This window comes from Schistocerca americana, chromosome 5, assembly GCF_021461395.2.
Source record: "Schistocerca americana isolate TAMUIC-IGC-003095 chromosome 5, iqSchAmer2.1, whole genome shotgun sequence".
NCBI lineage: Eukaryota > Metazoa > Arthropoda > Insecta > Orthoptera > Acrididae > Schistocerca > Schistocerca americana.
In genome coordinates this window covers 438321861-438338991 of record NC_060123.1, presented here as the reverse complement: position 1 = coordinate 438338991, position 17131 = coordinate 438321861, and the positions used below count along the sequence as shown (strand labels likewise).

Genomic DNA, 17131 nt, shown 5'->3' with positions numbered 1-17131 from the left:
CAAACGAGAAAACTACAAAGAACGAAACTCGTCTAGCTTGAAGGGGTAAACCAGATGGCGCTATGGTTGGCCCGCTAGATGGCGCTGCCATAGGTTACATGGGTATCAACTGCGTTTTTTTTAAATATAAACCCCCATTTTTATAACATATTCGTGTAGTACGTAAAGAAATGTGAACGTTTTAGTTGGACCACTTTTTTCGCTTTGTGATAGGTGGCGCTGTAATAGTCACAAACGTATAAGTACGTGGTATCACGTAACATTCCGCCAGTGCGGACGGTATTTGCTTCGTGATACATTACCCGTGTTAAAATGGACCGTTTACCAATTGCGGAAAAGGTCGATATCGTGTTGATGCATGGCTATTGTGATCAAAATGCCCAACGGGCGTGTGCTATGTATGCTGCTCGGTATCCTGGACGACATCATGAAAGTGTTCGCCGGATAGTTACATTATTTAAGGAAACAGGAAGTGTTCAGCCACATGTGAAACGTCACCCACGACCTGCAACAAATGACGATGCCTAAGTAGGTGTTTTAGCTGCTGTCGCGGCTAATCCGCACATCAGTAGCAGACAAACTGCGCGAGAATCGGGAATCTGAGAAACGTCGGTGTTGAGAATGCTACATCAACATCGATTGCACCCGTACCATATTTCTATGCACCAGGAATTGCATGGCGACGGCTTTGAACGTCGTGTACAGTACTGCCACTGGCCACAAGAGAAATTACGGGACGATGACAGATTTTTTGCACGAGTTCTATTTAGCGACAAAGCGTCATTCACCAACAGCGGTAACTTAAACCGGCTTAATATGCACTATTGGGCAACGGAAATTCCACGATGGCTGTGACAAGTGGAAAATCAGCGACCTTGGCGGGTTAATGTATGGTGCGGCATTATTGGAGGAAAGATAATTGGCCCCCATTTTATCGATGGCAATCTAAATGGCGCAATGTATGTTGACTTCCTACATAATGTTATACCAATGTTACTACAAGATGTTTCACTGCATGACAGAATGGCAATGTACTTACAACATGATGGAAGTCCGGCACATAGCTCGCGTGCGGTTTAAGCGGTATTGAATAGCATATTTCATGGCAGTGTATTGGTCGTCGGAGCACCATACCATGGCCCGCACGCTCATCAGATCTGACGTCCCCGGATTTCTTTCCGTGGGGAAAGTTGAAGGATATTTGCTATCGTGATCCACCGACAACGCCTGACAACATGCGTCAGCGCATTGTCAATGCATGTGCGAACATTACGAAAGGCGAACTACTTGCTGTTGAGAGGAATGTCGTTACGCGTATTGCCAAATGCATTGAGGTTGACGGACATCATTTTGAACATTTATTGCCGGCCGGGGTGGCCGAGCGGTTCTAGGCGCTACAGTCTGGAACTGCGCGACCGCTGCGGTCGCAGGTTCGAATCCTGCCTCGGGCATGGATGTGTGTGATGTCCTTAGTTAAGTTTAAGTAGTTCTAAGTTCTAGGGGACTGATGACAGAAGCTAAGTCCCACAGTGCTCAGAGCCATTTGAACCATTTTTTGAACATTTATTGCATTAATGTGGTATTTACAGGTAATCACTCTCTAACATCATGCGTTCTCAGAAATGATAAGTTCACAAAGGTACATGTATCACATTGGAACAACCGAAATAAAACGTTCAACGTACCTACTTTTTTTTTTTTTCATTTATTGAATTTCAATTCCCCCCCCCGAAGGGGGCGGGCTGGCAGCAGCTTAGTATGCCGCTCTTCAGCCGACAGATTTTGTGACAAAGATCAAGAGAACAAATAATAAAAAACAGGCGATAAAATCGGAGACTTAGAGAGTAACAAGGCGAAAAGAAATCGTGGAACTTAAAACAACAACACAGGGATGATGACGCTAATAAAAATACATACGAAGCAGACAGGGAAAACAATAGACAATTAAAAAAACACGGCGACAGGCTGGATTCTGTTCGCAAAGGACATAAAATTCACACCTAGCGACAGCATGGTTTCTGTTCGCAACACGAGAAAGACAAACAACACTGAATAGTCACTGGAACACTGCACTAAAAAGTTGGCAAATGTGACACCACAGTCGAGAGCAGGTGGGGGGAAACTGGACAGAAGATGGGAAAACAAAAAAGGGGGGAAAGGAGAGTAAAAGCGAAGGGGGGAGCTGGGAAAGGAGCTGAAGGAGGATGAGGACCCATAAGAGGGGAGGGGGGGGCAGACGCGACAGGGAGTGGGGTAGGCAGAGGAGGGGAATACAAAAGGACTGGGGGGGGAGAAGGGAGGTAGGGAGAGGTTTAGTGGGGAGAAAACAGGACGGAAGGGGGGGGGGGAAGAGGGAGCCCAGGGAAAGGACAGAGGAAAGGAGGGGGATTGAGGATCAGAGTTGATAGGAAGGATAAATGGAGGGAGAGAGGGCATCATCCGGGAGGGGGAGTTGACGGAAGCCACCGTGGGAAAGGAGATGGAGGGTGTAGAGATGGAGGGTAGGGGGGACAAACGTACCTACGTTCTGTATTTTAATTTAAAAAACCTATCTGTTACCAACTATTCGTCTAAAATTGTGAGCCATATGTTTGTTACTATTACAGCGCCATCTATCACAAAGCGAAAAAAGTGGTCCAACTAAAATATTCATATTTCTTTATGTACTACACGAATATTTAATAAAAAATGGGGGTTCCTATTTTTAAAAAACGCAGTTGACATCCGTTTGACCCACGGCAGAGCCATCTAGCGGGCCAACCATAGCGCCATCAGGTTTCCCCCTTCAAGCTAGACAAGTTTCGTTCTTTGTAGTTTTTTCGTTTGACCCTTATATCTTGAGATATTAAGCCTGGTCACTATCAATGGACCACCCTGTGTATGTGTAGCATCTAACGCACTTAGCTATATAGATGTATAAGGGGCAGTCAAATGAAAACGAGACAGATGGAAAAAATTAAGTATACTGTTTTGTATTCCAAAATAATCGCCATAACTGTTAATACATCTATTCCCTGACGTCCTTGGTAGCCACGTGGTCTCAGGCGCCTTGCCACGGTTCACGCGACTCCCCCTATCGGCGATTCCCGGCGGGGCCAGGGATTTTCACCTGCTTCGAGATGACTGGGTGTTTGTGTTGTTCTCATCATTTCATCACCATTCCTGAAAGTGGCGAGATTGGACTGGGCAGAGTTTGGGAATTTGTTCAAAATGTTCATATGTGTGTGATGTCGTATGGGACTTAACTGCTAAGGTCATCGGTCCCTAAGCTTACACACTACTTAACCTAAATTATCCTAAGGACAAACACACACACCCATGCCCGAGGGAGGACTCGAACCTCCGCCGGGACCAGCCGCACAGTCCATGACTGCAGCGCCTAAGACCGCTCCGCTAATCCCGCGCTGATAACCGCATAGTTGAGCGTCCCACAACCCAATCATCATCATCATCATCATCATCATCATCATCATCATCCCCCCATCGGAGGTTCGAGTCCTCCCTCGGGCATGGGTGTGTGTTGTCCTTAGCGTAAGTTAGTTTAAGATAGATTAAGTAGTGTGTAAGCCTAGGGACCGATGACCTCAGCAGTTTGGTCCCACAGGAACTTCCCACCACCATTTATTCTACTGTGAGACAGGATGGTCAGTGCCCTCATGGAAAAATGTTTGAGGTTGCCTACAGAAATATGATTGTATCCTGGTCTGCACCATTTCGTCTGAAGCAAATGTCTTTCGCGTGGGGAGGGACCAAGACGTAATGGAAACTATTGCAGCGTACTGAAAACAACCTTGGTAACACGTGGGCGAGCATTATCCTATCAAGGTTCTTTTGACTATCTGCAGAAGTTTCACTGGGAAGGCAGTACACTTCCTCCAGTAAGTCCCGAACAACCCCATGCGATTTCCAAATTTCTGGGGCCCTAAAAAAGACATCCGTGGCCGTTCGTTTGCTTCAGATGAAGAGGTGGGGCGCCTGGGTACAATTAAAGCTCTGTAGGCAGCCATAAACATTTTTCATGGAGGTATTGACCGTATTGTTTCACAGTGCATTGCTACGGCGAATGCTTTTGAAATAATAGACTGGTTATTACTTATTTCCCATCTGTCTCGTTTTCATTTGACTGCTCCTTACAGATTCGCCTTCGGTTCAGTGCAACGTGTTAAAGCAGGATGAGGGTAACAACTCCACAGATTTTCTTGCACTAAAAGGAAAATGTAAATAGGCACTAACAAGGAGACGGCACGACCGTGGGGTCGAGGATTTGTCCGAAATTTTGTGTGGTGAAAGAGGACCCCTGAACACCTCACGTGGTTAAAATATTAGGACGCACTACCCTGAAAATCCCAGGAAAAATCGATCCAAAGTTTCTTAGGTGCCGTGTGAGCATAAAATGTTAGTGCATTGCCGAGCCGCCGTTTGTCATAGATGGTTAGGGCTTGGACTCTTAACGCCAGAGGTCTCGGGTTCGATTCCTCCTCCGGCACTTTTTTTTTTGCTTCTGTTTCATTTTCTTTTGTTAATCCACCAATTATTCAGAAAGTTTCCCAAATCTATATTATCTTTAACAAATTAGCTACATTATGGAATAAAAATTATTTTCTTTTTATCCAACAACACAATTCATGGCGGTGGGCTTTCCATTTTTCATTGTAAAGTATGAGGAGAAACATTGGGTTTTCAATCAGAATAACAAAGTCGATTGGGAAACATTCAATTTTTGTACATATAATAATTACAAACAAGAACTGCAGTGGTAATTATCGTAAAAACAAACCAAGCAATAATTTTTGCGACATCTTGCGCAACATATAAAAGCGGATTTTTTACAATCACAGGGAGTTTGCAATAAATCTGTACAAAAACATGCCCCATTAACATTTACGAAAATGTTTTGAGTTTCTGATAATTTTGAGGCAAACCAGGAATATTGAACCATATCTCGGAATATTGGTGACGATAATTGATAGTGAATTATAGAATGAATTTTTATACAATTTTCCTGGGAATTAATTTCACGATTCTCCTGTAACAACGCGCTGCAATTTTGCAAGCAACAGAACAATATTAAAAAAAAACAATGCCGGAGGAGGAATTGAACCCGAGACCTCTGGCGCAAGGGTCCAAGCACTAACCATGTATTTTTTTTTTTTTTTTCTTCTCATTTTGCTCTGTATTGTTCGTTGAATTTGTTCGTGACGGATGTCCGATGACACTCGTTCAGGTTGTTCGTTGATCCATTTATTCAGTTGTTTATTACAGAGGGTAGCTAAACCCTCTGACCGAACACGCTGAGCTACTGTGCCGGCGACCATGTAGGCCAAACGGCGGCTCGTCAACAGACTAACATTTTATTCTCATACGTCACCTAAGAAACTTTGGATCGATTTTTCTCGGGATTTTCCGAGCAGTGCGTCCTAATACTTTAACCATGTGAGGTGTTAGGGGTCCTCTTTCACCACACAAAATTTCGGACAAATCTCCGACCCTACGGTCGTGCCGTCTCCTTGTAAGCTTACTTCGTGACAATGCAGCCTTATGTCTGTTGGAACGCTTTTTTTTTCCCACGCAGCTTGCCTCTGTAACATGACGACGTATTTGTCCACAGAGATGTATGTGAGCGACGTGAAGAAAGGGTTATGTTGCCCCAACGCAGAGGCGGCTGTTTTGAAGGAATCGCCGTCGACGGCATGGGTGGACGGCAGAAACGGACTGGGTCCAGTCGTGGGCAACTTTTGTATGCAGCTCGCCATCCAGAAGGCCAAGCAGACCGGCGTGGGGTGGGTCGTCGCCAAAGGTGAGTCTCAATGCCCGCCTCTGATCCCATTCCATGTTCCCCACCAGCCTTCGCAGCACTGGTATGAATTCTCATCCTGCAAGCTACTGTTAGGCTCAGTGTCTAGTCAACTGGCGTCTGGGAAGGGCTTGGTACTGTTTCGAGTCACCTCTGTGTTAAAAACTGAAGCTAGGCTCCACAGCCGTCTGCAGAAATTTATCCAAGAAGGGGCAAGATTCTGAAATACCCATTTTTGTACGAGGCGTAGCTAAATCCTCTTTTCAGAATTTTAATAGGAACCAAGACGGTTAAGTTTAGCGTAGGAACTCATGTCCAAACATACCTTTTCCCCACTACATACAAAATACCACAACAGACTTTGCTATTTCAATATTGGTGCTTATCGTGTTGGCCCACTTACAAGTAGGGCATGATGCAATAACCACTGACATCAACACAGGCACAGTACTTCCAATAACCAATCACTGATCCTCCTGTAATCACCACAGCCATAACATATGGCAGTAGGTCTTCCTTGGATGCCACAAGGTTCTCGTCATTATGAATGATTTCCTGTGACCCCACAGGTGGTAGTCTAACGGTTTCAGGTAAGGAAAACGTGCAGGCCAAGCAATGGGACCACTATGGCCTATCCTCTGCAGTCTAAATTGTTGGTTCAGATGATCTCGGATTGCACTAAAAAAATGAAGGGGTGTGTCGTCGTGCTGAAAACTAGAGATGTGTCGTTCGCGAACTAACGGGTCCAAAGGAACGGTTCACCAAGATGAACAGAACGAGTGAAGAACGAATTCTAAGGACTGGTCTTTCATAGTTCACTTCGGTCACCGCTTTCTACTTATAGTTACCGGGAACGGAAACGGTCGGTCTCGTTCCCGCAACGGCACGTCGGCCGATCTCTTTCCAGCCTCGGTCTTGTTCCCTCCTGTCTCGATCTCGGTCTCGCTCGGCCGGACTTGTCCTTCTTTGCTTGATCTTTCTCGCAGTTCCACTGCCGACTGCTCCTAGTTAAGTATCGAGTTGTTCGTTTCGTTCGCTTTGCACGCCCATTCTAGATCTGCTTCAAACATTTTTGAACTCTGAACTTCTGGTTCTTATCGTATTCTATTTGGCGTCCACGATCGGCTAAATTCTATGCTAAATAACTGGGAAACGGAGCAACGTATCGAATTTCTTTCTTAATATTTATGTCTCAGTACAACCCGCCCTGTAACATCCATACAAGCATTTCACACATTTTCTGACCACCCTGTATATATATATATATATATGACGGTAGTATCTGTTCCCGAAAGAACAGTTACCTTAGATGACCATGCAGCTTTTCTAGAAATGAAATGATAATTAAATGGACACCCTAGCTGCAAACTGGCGTTGATGTACTTCATTGGGGGACATGTTGAAAATGTGTGCCTCGACTGGGACTCAAACCCTGGTTCTCCTGCTTACAAGGCAGACGCTCTATCCATCTGAGCCACCGAGGGCACAGAGGATAGTGCGCATGCAGTGACTTATCCCTTGCACGCTCCACGTGAGATCTACATTCCCAACATGTCCACACCACTACAGATGGATAGAGCATCTGCCATGTAAGCTGGAGATCCTGGGTTCGAGTCTCGGCCGGGGCACACATTTTCAACATGTCCCCAATGAAGTACATCAACGTCTGTTTGCAGCTAGGGTGTCCATTTAATTATCATTTCATTTCTAGCAAAGCTGCATGGTCATCTGTGGTAACTGTTCTTTTGGGAACAGATACTACCGTCATACATATAGTTAAAATTTGGCTTCCCGGCTATTGACCTTCTTGTGCAAACGCACACGCTATACCCAAACTTGTAGGGGACTTGGTAGATTAATCTGCCATGAGTAATGAGTATGAAGGGCAAACATCTATTAGGCGCACTACGAATGTAGTGGTGTGGACATGTTGGAAATGTAGGTCTCATGGGGAGCATGCAAGGGATAAGTCCCTGCAGGCTCACTATCCTCTGTGCCCTCGGTGGCTCAGATGGATAGAGCGTCTGCCTTGTAAGCAGGAGATCCCGGGTTCGAGTCCCGGTCAGGGCACATATTTTCAACATGTCCCCAATGAGTTAATCAATGCCTGTTTTTAGCTAGGGTGTCCATTTAATTATCATTTCATATACAAACATCTCTGAGCAGATCACAAACTCAACTGAATGGCATGTAAACAAGCTTGTAGTGGGTATGGGACCCCAGGTGATTGGTGAATCATGTAAGTACCCTTGTCAATGCCACAGAAAATGTGAGAGAGTTGAATGTGTGTTGTGGTATTTTCGATAAAGCAAGAAAATTGTACGTATTCGGACATGATTTCCTGTGCTAAACTTAACCATCCCCATTAAAAGTCCTCAATGTCTGTAAAGGGAATCTATTTACCCACTGTATAACCAAGTTGATGACTCTGAAAACAAGCATGAAAATCAAATGTTACAGAAGCTAGACAGAGCTTGTTTAGTTTTGAACTATTGATAATTATTCACTTCTCCAACAAATTAGAAAATGTAGCTGGGAAACACCCAAAAAAAATTTACATTCCAGTAATGTTACTTTGACACTGTAGTCACAGCTGTTGCTTGATAATGGCACAATAGCTGAAATTGTAAATAAATAAAAATTCTTAATAAAAGTCCCGGTGCAAAACCTTATTCCCAGTATACAATAATGAGTCAAAACATTATGAATAGTGGCCACTCGAGATCAAATGTTGCCTGGTGGTGTTGAGGGTACACAATACAGTAATGCTAGCATATAAGCAAAGTAGACGTAAATGTGGGACTATTCCAGTGACAATATGGGCCGCAGACTGGGAAATCCACTGGCATAAACGACTTTGACAAAGGACAGGTTGTTATGATCCAGTGCCTAGGAATGAGCACCTTGGAAAAAGCAAAGCTAATTAGCTGTGCATATGCTACTGTCATGAGCACCCATGGAAAAGACAGCAAGTGATGAGTGGACTGTGGTGTTGGATGTCCACACTTTATCACAGAACGTGGAGGTCATAGGCTTACCCATTCTGTGAAGCAAGATAGGTGACATACCTAACGACATATCTACTGAAAGAATTCTACACTGGTCCAGTCGCAAGTGTTTTGGAGCACACCATTGTTGAACATGGGGCTCCACAGGGGATGACCTCCATGTGTTCCCAACATTATCATCCATTACAATTGCAGTGTGCATGCAGTTGTTGAAAATGGACCTTGGATCAATGGTGACGTGTGGCCTCTTGGATGAATTGCAACTCTTGTTACACTAAGTCGCTGATTGTGTCTGTGTCTGCCATCACCCAGGCAAGTGGCTGCCTGATCAGTGCACGGGAACACAGATGGACTGAGTGAATATTATTGTAGAACACCTGCACCCCTTCATGCTGGGGTGTTCTGCAGTGGCAGTAGCATCTTCCAGCAGGATAACAGTCCATCTCATGGGTAGAATCATGCTCCAGTGCTTTGAGAAGCATGATAGTAAACTCATGTTGATGTCTTGGCCAGTAGATTTTCCTGATCTGATCCCAGTGGAACACATCTGGATCAGCTGCATGCCCATAAACACTTACCCATAATTTACAGGAACTGCATGATCTGTGCGTAGACCTTGTGCCACATACCTCTAGGAGTGTACCAACCAGCTGTCAAATCCATGTCGTGTAGAATCGCAACTTGTGTTCCAAAGGTGGATTTGAGCCAGACTATTTGCTTGATACATAAATGGGTGAAGATTTTAGAGCTCGAACAGCTATCCAATCCCTGCTCTATTGAATGAAATATGGAGCATATTACCGTACTTGCGATGGTGATCCGTGTAGTGTCTAATTTTAATATATTCCATTTCCATGTGTAACAGAAATTGGCTGTAATCGTTGCCCGTCAGCCGATTGAAGACATGACTTGTATAGTGGCAGGCCAACACATATTTAAGCAGCTGATCATAATGTTTTGGATCATCTCTGTATATAATCACAGTATTTCCTGTCATTCTTTGTTGTATTAAATCTGCACTTTAGTAGAGTCACAGTTCAACCATTAGAATACTGTGCAACACACGCAGGTGTGGCATGCCGGCAATGAGTTTCTTCGATATTCACACCATGTTTGTTTCTATTTTTGAGTGGTATGCTGCTGTTTCATTCAGGATCAGTTGTAGCCCTTGTAACACTCTAGCGCATACCAGTGGGACAGTCTACAAAGTTATCAAGATTAATAGTAGGCATGCTAAACTAAATGAAATAATTTTGTATATTGATTTGTATAGTTCCTGGTGAAGTATGTAATGACAAAACGAAAAATTTAATTCTAAAAAAACATTATAAATTGATAACCAGTAAATACCCTGTAGCTGAGTGATGTGCGGTAGATACTGACACAAGTACCAGCATGTAGATTTTACTGCTTTCAAATTACTGTTCTTTTTTGAATGAATCCCCAAGGCACCCAAAACTGTCTACCTGAGTGGGTGCGTTTGTATGTACCTTTGATCATGTACCTTTGATCATGTATGGGGGTGTTTGTACTTAAACAACAGAAACAGTAGTAGCTCAAAAGCAGTTAAGGTCTCTTTGCTCTAGCTTTTGTCTGTGCCAAGCATTAGTCATATACATAAGAATGATTCCCTTTCGGTGATTTTGCATATCGTTTCCATGCTGGATTTTTTAATACTGTAAACATTTTATCCTAATTTTCTAGATTTTTCTTCCTTAGTTACCATTCAGTTTTTTTCTTTATTTTTGTTTAAATGTAAGATTATCATTACAACAAAATCACTTAAAATTTATTATTAAATTTTCACCAGACACTGAATATAGTTACCTTCCTACATACCTACCTAGTTTTAAATTTCTGATTTATATTTACTCATTTTTGCCCTCTTTAATAATGAAATTTCTATATTATTGTGTTAATGTATAAAAAATTGAAATATTGTGGATATCATTAAGTTTGGACGCCAGTGTACTTCAAAAATACAGATATATTTTATGAATTGGTATCTTTCCAAAAAAGAAGGAAATTGACATATTGGATTTTTTTAAGGTTGCAATCATTATGGAATGGCTGGTTTTTATGCTATCCAAGCACTGAAAGAGGGAATGTTGGTGAGTTGTATTTTATTTAGTTTGCATTTTAGCAGTAATTTCATGAAGTGCTGTCAGTTACTAACCATTTCTGTTATTCCAGGGCATGTCTTTCACAAACACATCACCACTGTTGACACCAACTCGTGCAAAGCAGGTAAGTCATGTCTGTCTGTTTTTCTTACTTCTTGAGATTTATATGTTACCTACTTAATTTTTCTGTAGATCATGTATTTCTCACTGTAACTACTGATGATGATGCAAGGAAGAGGGGAAAAGAAAGAAAGAAACCAAGAAGACTATTTGCAGTGCTATAGCTCAGTGCAATGCAATGTTACCAGAATCATTGAGATAATGAATGCATATGATTGTTATAAATGAAGTCCTATTATTCTTGTAAATCACAAGCAATCTTCTGAAATTGTTGCTGCATTCTTGTTGATTGTTCATTTGGGGCTCTTGACATTTACACTGTCAAGTCACTTATTTTGCAAAAGTGTTGTATAACTGCATTACAAATATTTATTGAACATGTAACACATTTACAGGCAGCCCTGGGTACAAATCCGTTGTCACTGGCAGCTCCAGGGACTAGAGGGGACAGTGCTGTTATTGATATGGCCACGACAGCTGTTGCTGTGGGAAAGGTAAAGCTCTCCCATTTCAATCCTATGTTAACAAAGAACTGGCTGATGTGAAGCTGTTGATTATAAAATTTTTGTTTTAATTTGTGCTAAGAATAAAAATTGAGACATATGGCAAATGGAAACTGTATATGAGCAACAAGCAACAGTAGAATTCTAGAAAGTCAGTTTCAGTGTTAAGTTTATTGTATGTTGTCTTATGTTGTGTATTTTCACTCTGTGTTGTATTAAGTTCTCTTTTGGGTCGATACACCTAAAGTAAATAAAGTTTTTATTGAGCAGAAGCAAACTGTAAGAACATTGTGTACTTTTCAGTACATTTACTTCTTAATAGTTTTTGCTGCTGACTGTGCCAGTTTGAGAATAATTTACTGCACATGCAAATATCATTTGGCATCCCTTCATTTTTCCACGATGATTGATATATCATTTGGTGCCCCCCCCCCCCCCCTGTCCCCCATCTCCCTCCCCCCACCTCTCCTCCCCTTCTTTGGACTTTTGGTGTTAACCTTGAAATAAACCTATTTCTAGTGAATTTAGAAATAACTTTTTTTGTTTCTAATTACCATACATCTTGAATACAAATTTTGTGCTTCTTTCACTAATCACGTGCGCACATGAACAAATGCAGCTCACACACACGACTGCAGTCTCAGGCAACTGAAACCACACTGCAAGCAGAAGCACCAGTGCATGATGGGAGTGGTGATGAGATGGGGATAAGGAGGAGGCTGGGGTGGGGAGGGAGAGAGATAATAGGGTACAGGTGGCAGACAATGAAGTGCTGCAGGTTAGACGGAGGGCAGGGGAGAGATGGGGAGGGGGAGGAGGGGTTAACAGTAAAGGAGGGAAGTAAAAAGACTGGGTGTGATGGTGGAATAAGGGCTATGTAGTGCTAGATTGGGAACAGGGAAGGGGCTGGATGAGTGAGGACAGCGACTAATGAAGGTTGAGGCCAGGAGGGTTACGGGAACATAGGATGTATTGCAGAGAAAGTTCCTACCTGCGCAATTCAGAAAAGCTGGTGTTAGTGGGACCGATCAATATTGAACAGGCTGTGAAGCAGTCATTGAAATGAAGTCATTTGAGCACGCTGCCAAACATGACATCCTTCATTTCAATGCCTGCTTCACAGCCTGTGCCATATGGATCCTTCCCACCAACACCAACTTTTCTGAATTGCACAGGTGGGAACTTTTCCTGCGATATATCTTACATTCCTGTAACCCTACAGGCCGCAACCTTTGCTAGTCACTGTCCTCACCCATCCAGCCCCTTCCCTGTTCCCATTCCAGTACTACATAGCCCTCATTCCACCATTGCACCCTGTCTTTTTACTTCTCTTCTTTACTGCTACCCTCCGCCCCCGCTCCACCTCTCCCCTGCCCTCCATCTAACCTGCGCACTTCACTGTCCGCCACCCCTTCTCTAAACAGACAATGCTTACATGCTACAATTACAAGAAATAATCTTCAAAATCATTGAACTCTCCTGAGTAGCATAACAAACTCTGCCTGTGAAATCTTGCTGTTGTAACTGTAAAGTTGTCATGCCAATTTTCAGTTGCTATTACTCTTAAATACTAATTGTGAAACAATTAGGTACCGTCATAGCTACCCTATCATTTCGAGACAGGTTTTATTTTTTTTTGAAGTTGATTCAATGATGTTAAATTCTGAGAACTTGAAAACCTTAAGCTGTTCACATAAATTATATAATTCTTTATTGTTTTCAGTTTGCCCTTTTGATCTGTATTACCTCAGATAAACAATTTCAGGGAATTTTCATATCTTTAATACAGTATAACCTCGTAGTGCGAACTCGCATAAGACGAACTCGCGGTTAATGCCAGGAATACATTAGTTCTTATGGTATGTTTTATTGGTTAACACGAATTACAAACTCTGTTTCAGTTCCTAGGCAATTAAATTTCACTGTAACACAAACTTCCGACCTTAGAGTATTCTAAAGCATAATTTTTCTTTTCTGAAATGAATGTAGGAAATGTAGCTACAAAGCTAATTATACTTATTGTTGACTCGTTTGGTAGCCGCGATTATCACTTCAACAATCAGCGTATGCTGTACATCGTAAGACATTCAATAATGTGTGCAGCAGCATTTAGGAATGTGCTCAGTGCCAGATTTGACAGGTGTTCTGTTAGTCGTAGCCGTATTGAGTTGGAATACTGAATAAAAACTACACTTACAACTGGTACCGTAGAACATGAAAATGGCAAAGAGGAAACAGACAGCTCTAAATGTACAGTTAAAGCTTAAGATTCTAGATGAAGTGGACCGTGGTACCAAGAAAACAGTAATTGCAGAGCAGTTTGGAATACCTAAATCTACTTTATCTACAATTATTAAGAATCGAGAAAAAATTATTAATGCTGCGGCAGCAGGTTCTGGAAACAAATCTAAATGACTTCGTACCACCAAGTATGAAGACATTGAGACGTTACTGCTAGAGTAGTTCAATCATATGCGTGCATCTAACATACCTTTAACTGGCCCTGTGATTCAGTCAAAAACAAATGATATTGCTAAAGATATGGGCATCAAAGACTTCTGTTGTTCTGCTGGTTGTTTGTATCAGTTCCAAAAGAGACATTCAATTTCTTCTGTACAAATTTGTGGTGAAGCAAATAAAGTTGATGAAGAAAGTGCGAGCAGCTGGTTGCATGAATTCAACTGAGTGAGGGAAAAGTATGCCTCATGTGATGTGTTTAACATGGATGAAACTGGATTTTTCTAGCATCTTTTTCCAGATCACACCTTGGGGATAGAAGGTGATAAGTGTGATGGTGGAGCACAAAGCAAACAACGTGTGACTGTTGTACTGTGCTGTAATGCTGATGGCAGTGAGAGGGTTCACCCCTGGGTTATCGGTAAATCTGAGAAACCGTGTTGTTTTAAAAACATAAATATGGACACTTTACCTCGCATCTACTCTAACCACAAGAAAGCTTGGATCGATGGCACATCATTTCGCAAGTGGGTTCTCCATTTCAACAGTCGAATGTTTGCTCAAAATAGACATGTACTGCCCATAACATTCATGATCTGAACCTAACCAACATAAAGGTTCAGTTTTTTCCACCCAACGCCACAAGCCGCCTTCAGCCTTTGGAACAAGGCATAATCTCTCTCATAAAGAGAGCTTATCGTAAGCGATTTGTAAGAGCTGCAATTCGTGCTGCTGAAAACAATAGTGCAACCCCAAATTGGAACCTGCTTGATGCACTAAAAGCCATCACAGCAGCCTGGACCTCAGTATCACCACATCATATATGGAAGTGCTTTAACAGAGCTTGGAGACATAGCAACGCTGAAGATGTCTACGAGTTAGAAGATACCACTTCACCTGATGAATGGACAGTTCTGCAGGACATTGTGAACCCTGGGATTAGTTTCGAAGAATTCATTTGTGTAGACAACGATGTTGCCGTATGTGCTTCTGTGGAATTAGATGTGCCAAAAGCTGTGAACGAGGTGCAAGAAGGGCCATCAGAAGAAAGTGAAGAGGAAGAGAATACAGACACCATTCCACCTACCCGTCAGGAGATGTTTACAGCCTTGGACTTTTAGAACGGTTCGCTACTGGGTTTACGGATGCTATCATTACAGTTGGTTGCAAAATTACAAAATATTATCATTCCCATGAACGTCAGCGAACCATGACCGAATTTTTTCCAAGAAAGAAACGTACATAATTTGTAAGTACTTGGATTTTGCAATCACTTTATAGTGTTATAAGTCTACAATAACATGATTGATAGTGTAATGTATTACACATTAGTGTACTGCTGTACATGTATACTTATTAAAAATCTGTGTTTTTCAATTAACACAAATTTTTTTAACACAAACTCCTGATTTTTTGGTCCCTTCATATTCGTGTTAACAAAGTTTTACAGTACTATTTACTTAAATGCCCTAGTCTTTTACAACTAAGGTTACCTTTGTTTTACACAACATTGTAGTAGGCCTCAAGAATAAAGTATTTCTTTACTCTTACAATAACAATACATTACTTTCACTTCATTCCTCAGACTCAACTTTTACACAATTCATGTCCATTTTCTTTCTTTTCCCCTCAGATGTGGTGCCCCTACATGTAACATACACAGATGTGTCCCACAATACATATGCTATGCCCCATGATAACCAGTCCTTACAAATAGCAAATTTATCACCCAGTTGCATGTTTTTACCTTACTTTATTTCCATAAGTATATACCATTTGTTTCTTGTTTCTTCCTTTATTTCTTATTCCCATGCTATTGTAGCCAGAAAGTTATCATTTAATCATATTGTTATCTTTTAAACCATGTTAGCACATTATAAATGGTTTATTCTGGGGTAATTTTGTCAGAGGGTGCTGCTGATGACAAACACCCTCTGAATAGTGGCATAAAGCACAGTTCCTGCATTTCAGATTGAAATGCAGCGGCGCAAAGGAGAACCTATTCCATCCGGCTGGGCTCTGGGACCCAATGGTGCAGAAACAACTGACCCTGAAGTGGCCTTCAACACTGGCTGTCTTATGCCCCTTGGAGGCCAAGAAATAAATTCTGGATATAAGGGCTATGGCTTGGGCCTTCTTGTTGAAATATTTTGTGGAATACTTAGTGGTAAGTGCTGCTATCTTACAAGCTGTTTTTTTATATAATAATAGTTGATTACTGTGTTGATGCTACATATAACATTTAAATTAATACAAATTCAAAAAATGAGACACTATTTCCATATTTCCCTTGTTATAAACTATAGTTTGGAGTGGCACAAGTATATCGTGATAATTGTTATATCTTGTGTAGAGAGGTGATAGCATCCACAAAAATGCTTAGAATGAGCATGGAGTACCACTTCATGTAGCACTTGCAAGAACGTGGGGTGTCTACCTGACTGGTGAGCAGAGAGTCAGAAAGCATTGTCAGGGAGAGCACGGAAACAGTAAGAGTGTGACATCATGAACAATGTACAATACTTATGCAATTTTAAAGGAGATGAAGTAAACAAGATACCAAATCATGCTAGCATGCAACTGTCTGCAGGGTGTGCACGGCCAAAACAGGAAAACAATGACTCAAGAGGCGCTGACCAGTGAATGTGACACTCACACTACATGTGATGGAGATGTAGATTACTTTGACTCTTGACTATGAACTACTCTTCATCTGACATTATGTGTCTAAATGCCTCATCCCTTTAAGAGGCACATAAGACCGAAAGTGGTCATGAGGCCTGTGCCAGAGTCACCAAGTCAAGTCAAGAGGTGCATGGTGACAGTGATCTCTGGCAGCAGTTATGCCTGAGTGTTCTCAGTTGGGGCATGGGTGACACTTGCAGTAATTATGCACTGTGTTCCACCAGAGACTGGTGGTCAAGAACCAATGACTGGAGGCAACTTCAGCTGGCTGCAGTGATGATGGAGTGAGGTACCCCACCTCCATAAGATCCTCCTTGGCAAACAGTTCTCCTGATGGTGGGTTTCTCCAGGCAAGAGCACAAATTGTATGGCAAATGGTGCAGAGGCAGTGTGAACGTCTGCTGGTGCTGCTTAGTGCTTGCAGTGAGTACTGGTTTATCC

At 42.2% G+C, this 17131-nt stretch overlaps 1 protein-coding gene and 2 non-coding genes across 3 annotated transcripts in view; 2 read left to right on the top strand and 1 right to left on the bottom strand.

The window, feature by feature from the left end:
* LOC124615541 (uncharacterized oxidoreductase YjmC-like) overlaps nt 1-17131 on the top strand; it is a 263830-nt gene that overhangs the window by 204609 nt on the left and 42090 nt on the right. Inside the window, exons 3-7 of the mRNA XM_047143510.1 lie at nt 5609-5797; nt 10852-10913; nt 10996-11049; nt 11441-11539; nt 15977-16172. Of these exons, the coding sequence (XP_046999466.1) occupies nt 5609-5797; nt 10852-10913; nt 10996-11049; nt 11441-11539; nt 15977-16172 (600 nt within the window). The remainder of the gene's footprint in view (nt 1-5608; nt 5798-10851; nt 10914-10995; nt 11050-11440; nt 11540-15976; nt 16173-17131) is intronic.
* Nucleotides 7205-7279, bottom strand: Trnat-ugu. The gene has a single exon. It is a non-coding gene; the product is annotated as a tRNA-Thr (tRNA).
* On the top strand, nt 7790-7864 carry Trnat-ugu. Its single transcript has one exon. It is a non-coding gene; the product is annotated as a tRNA-Thr (tRNA).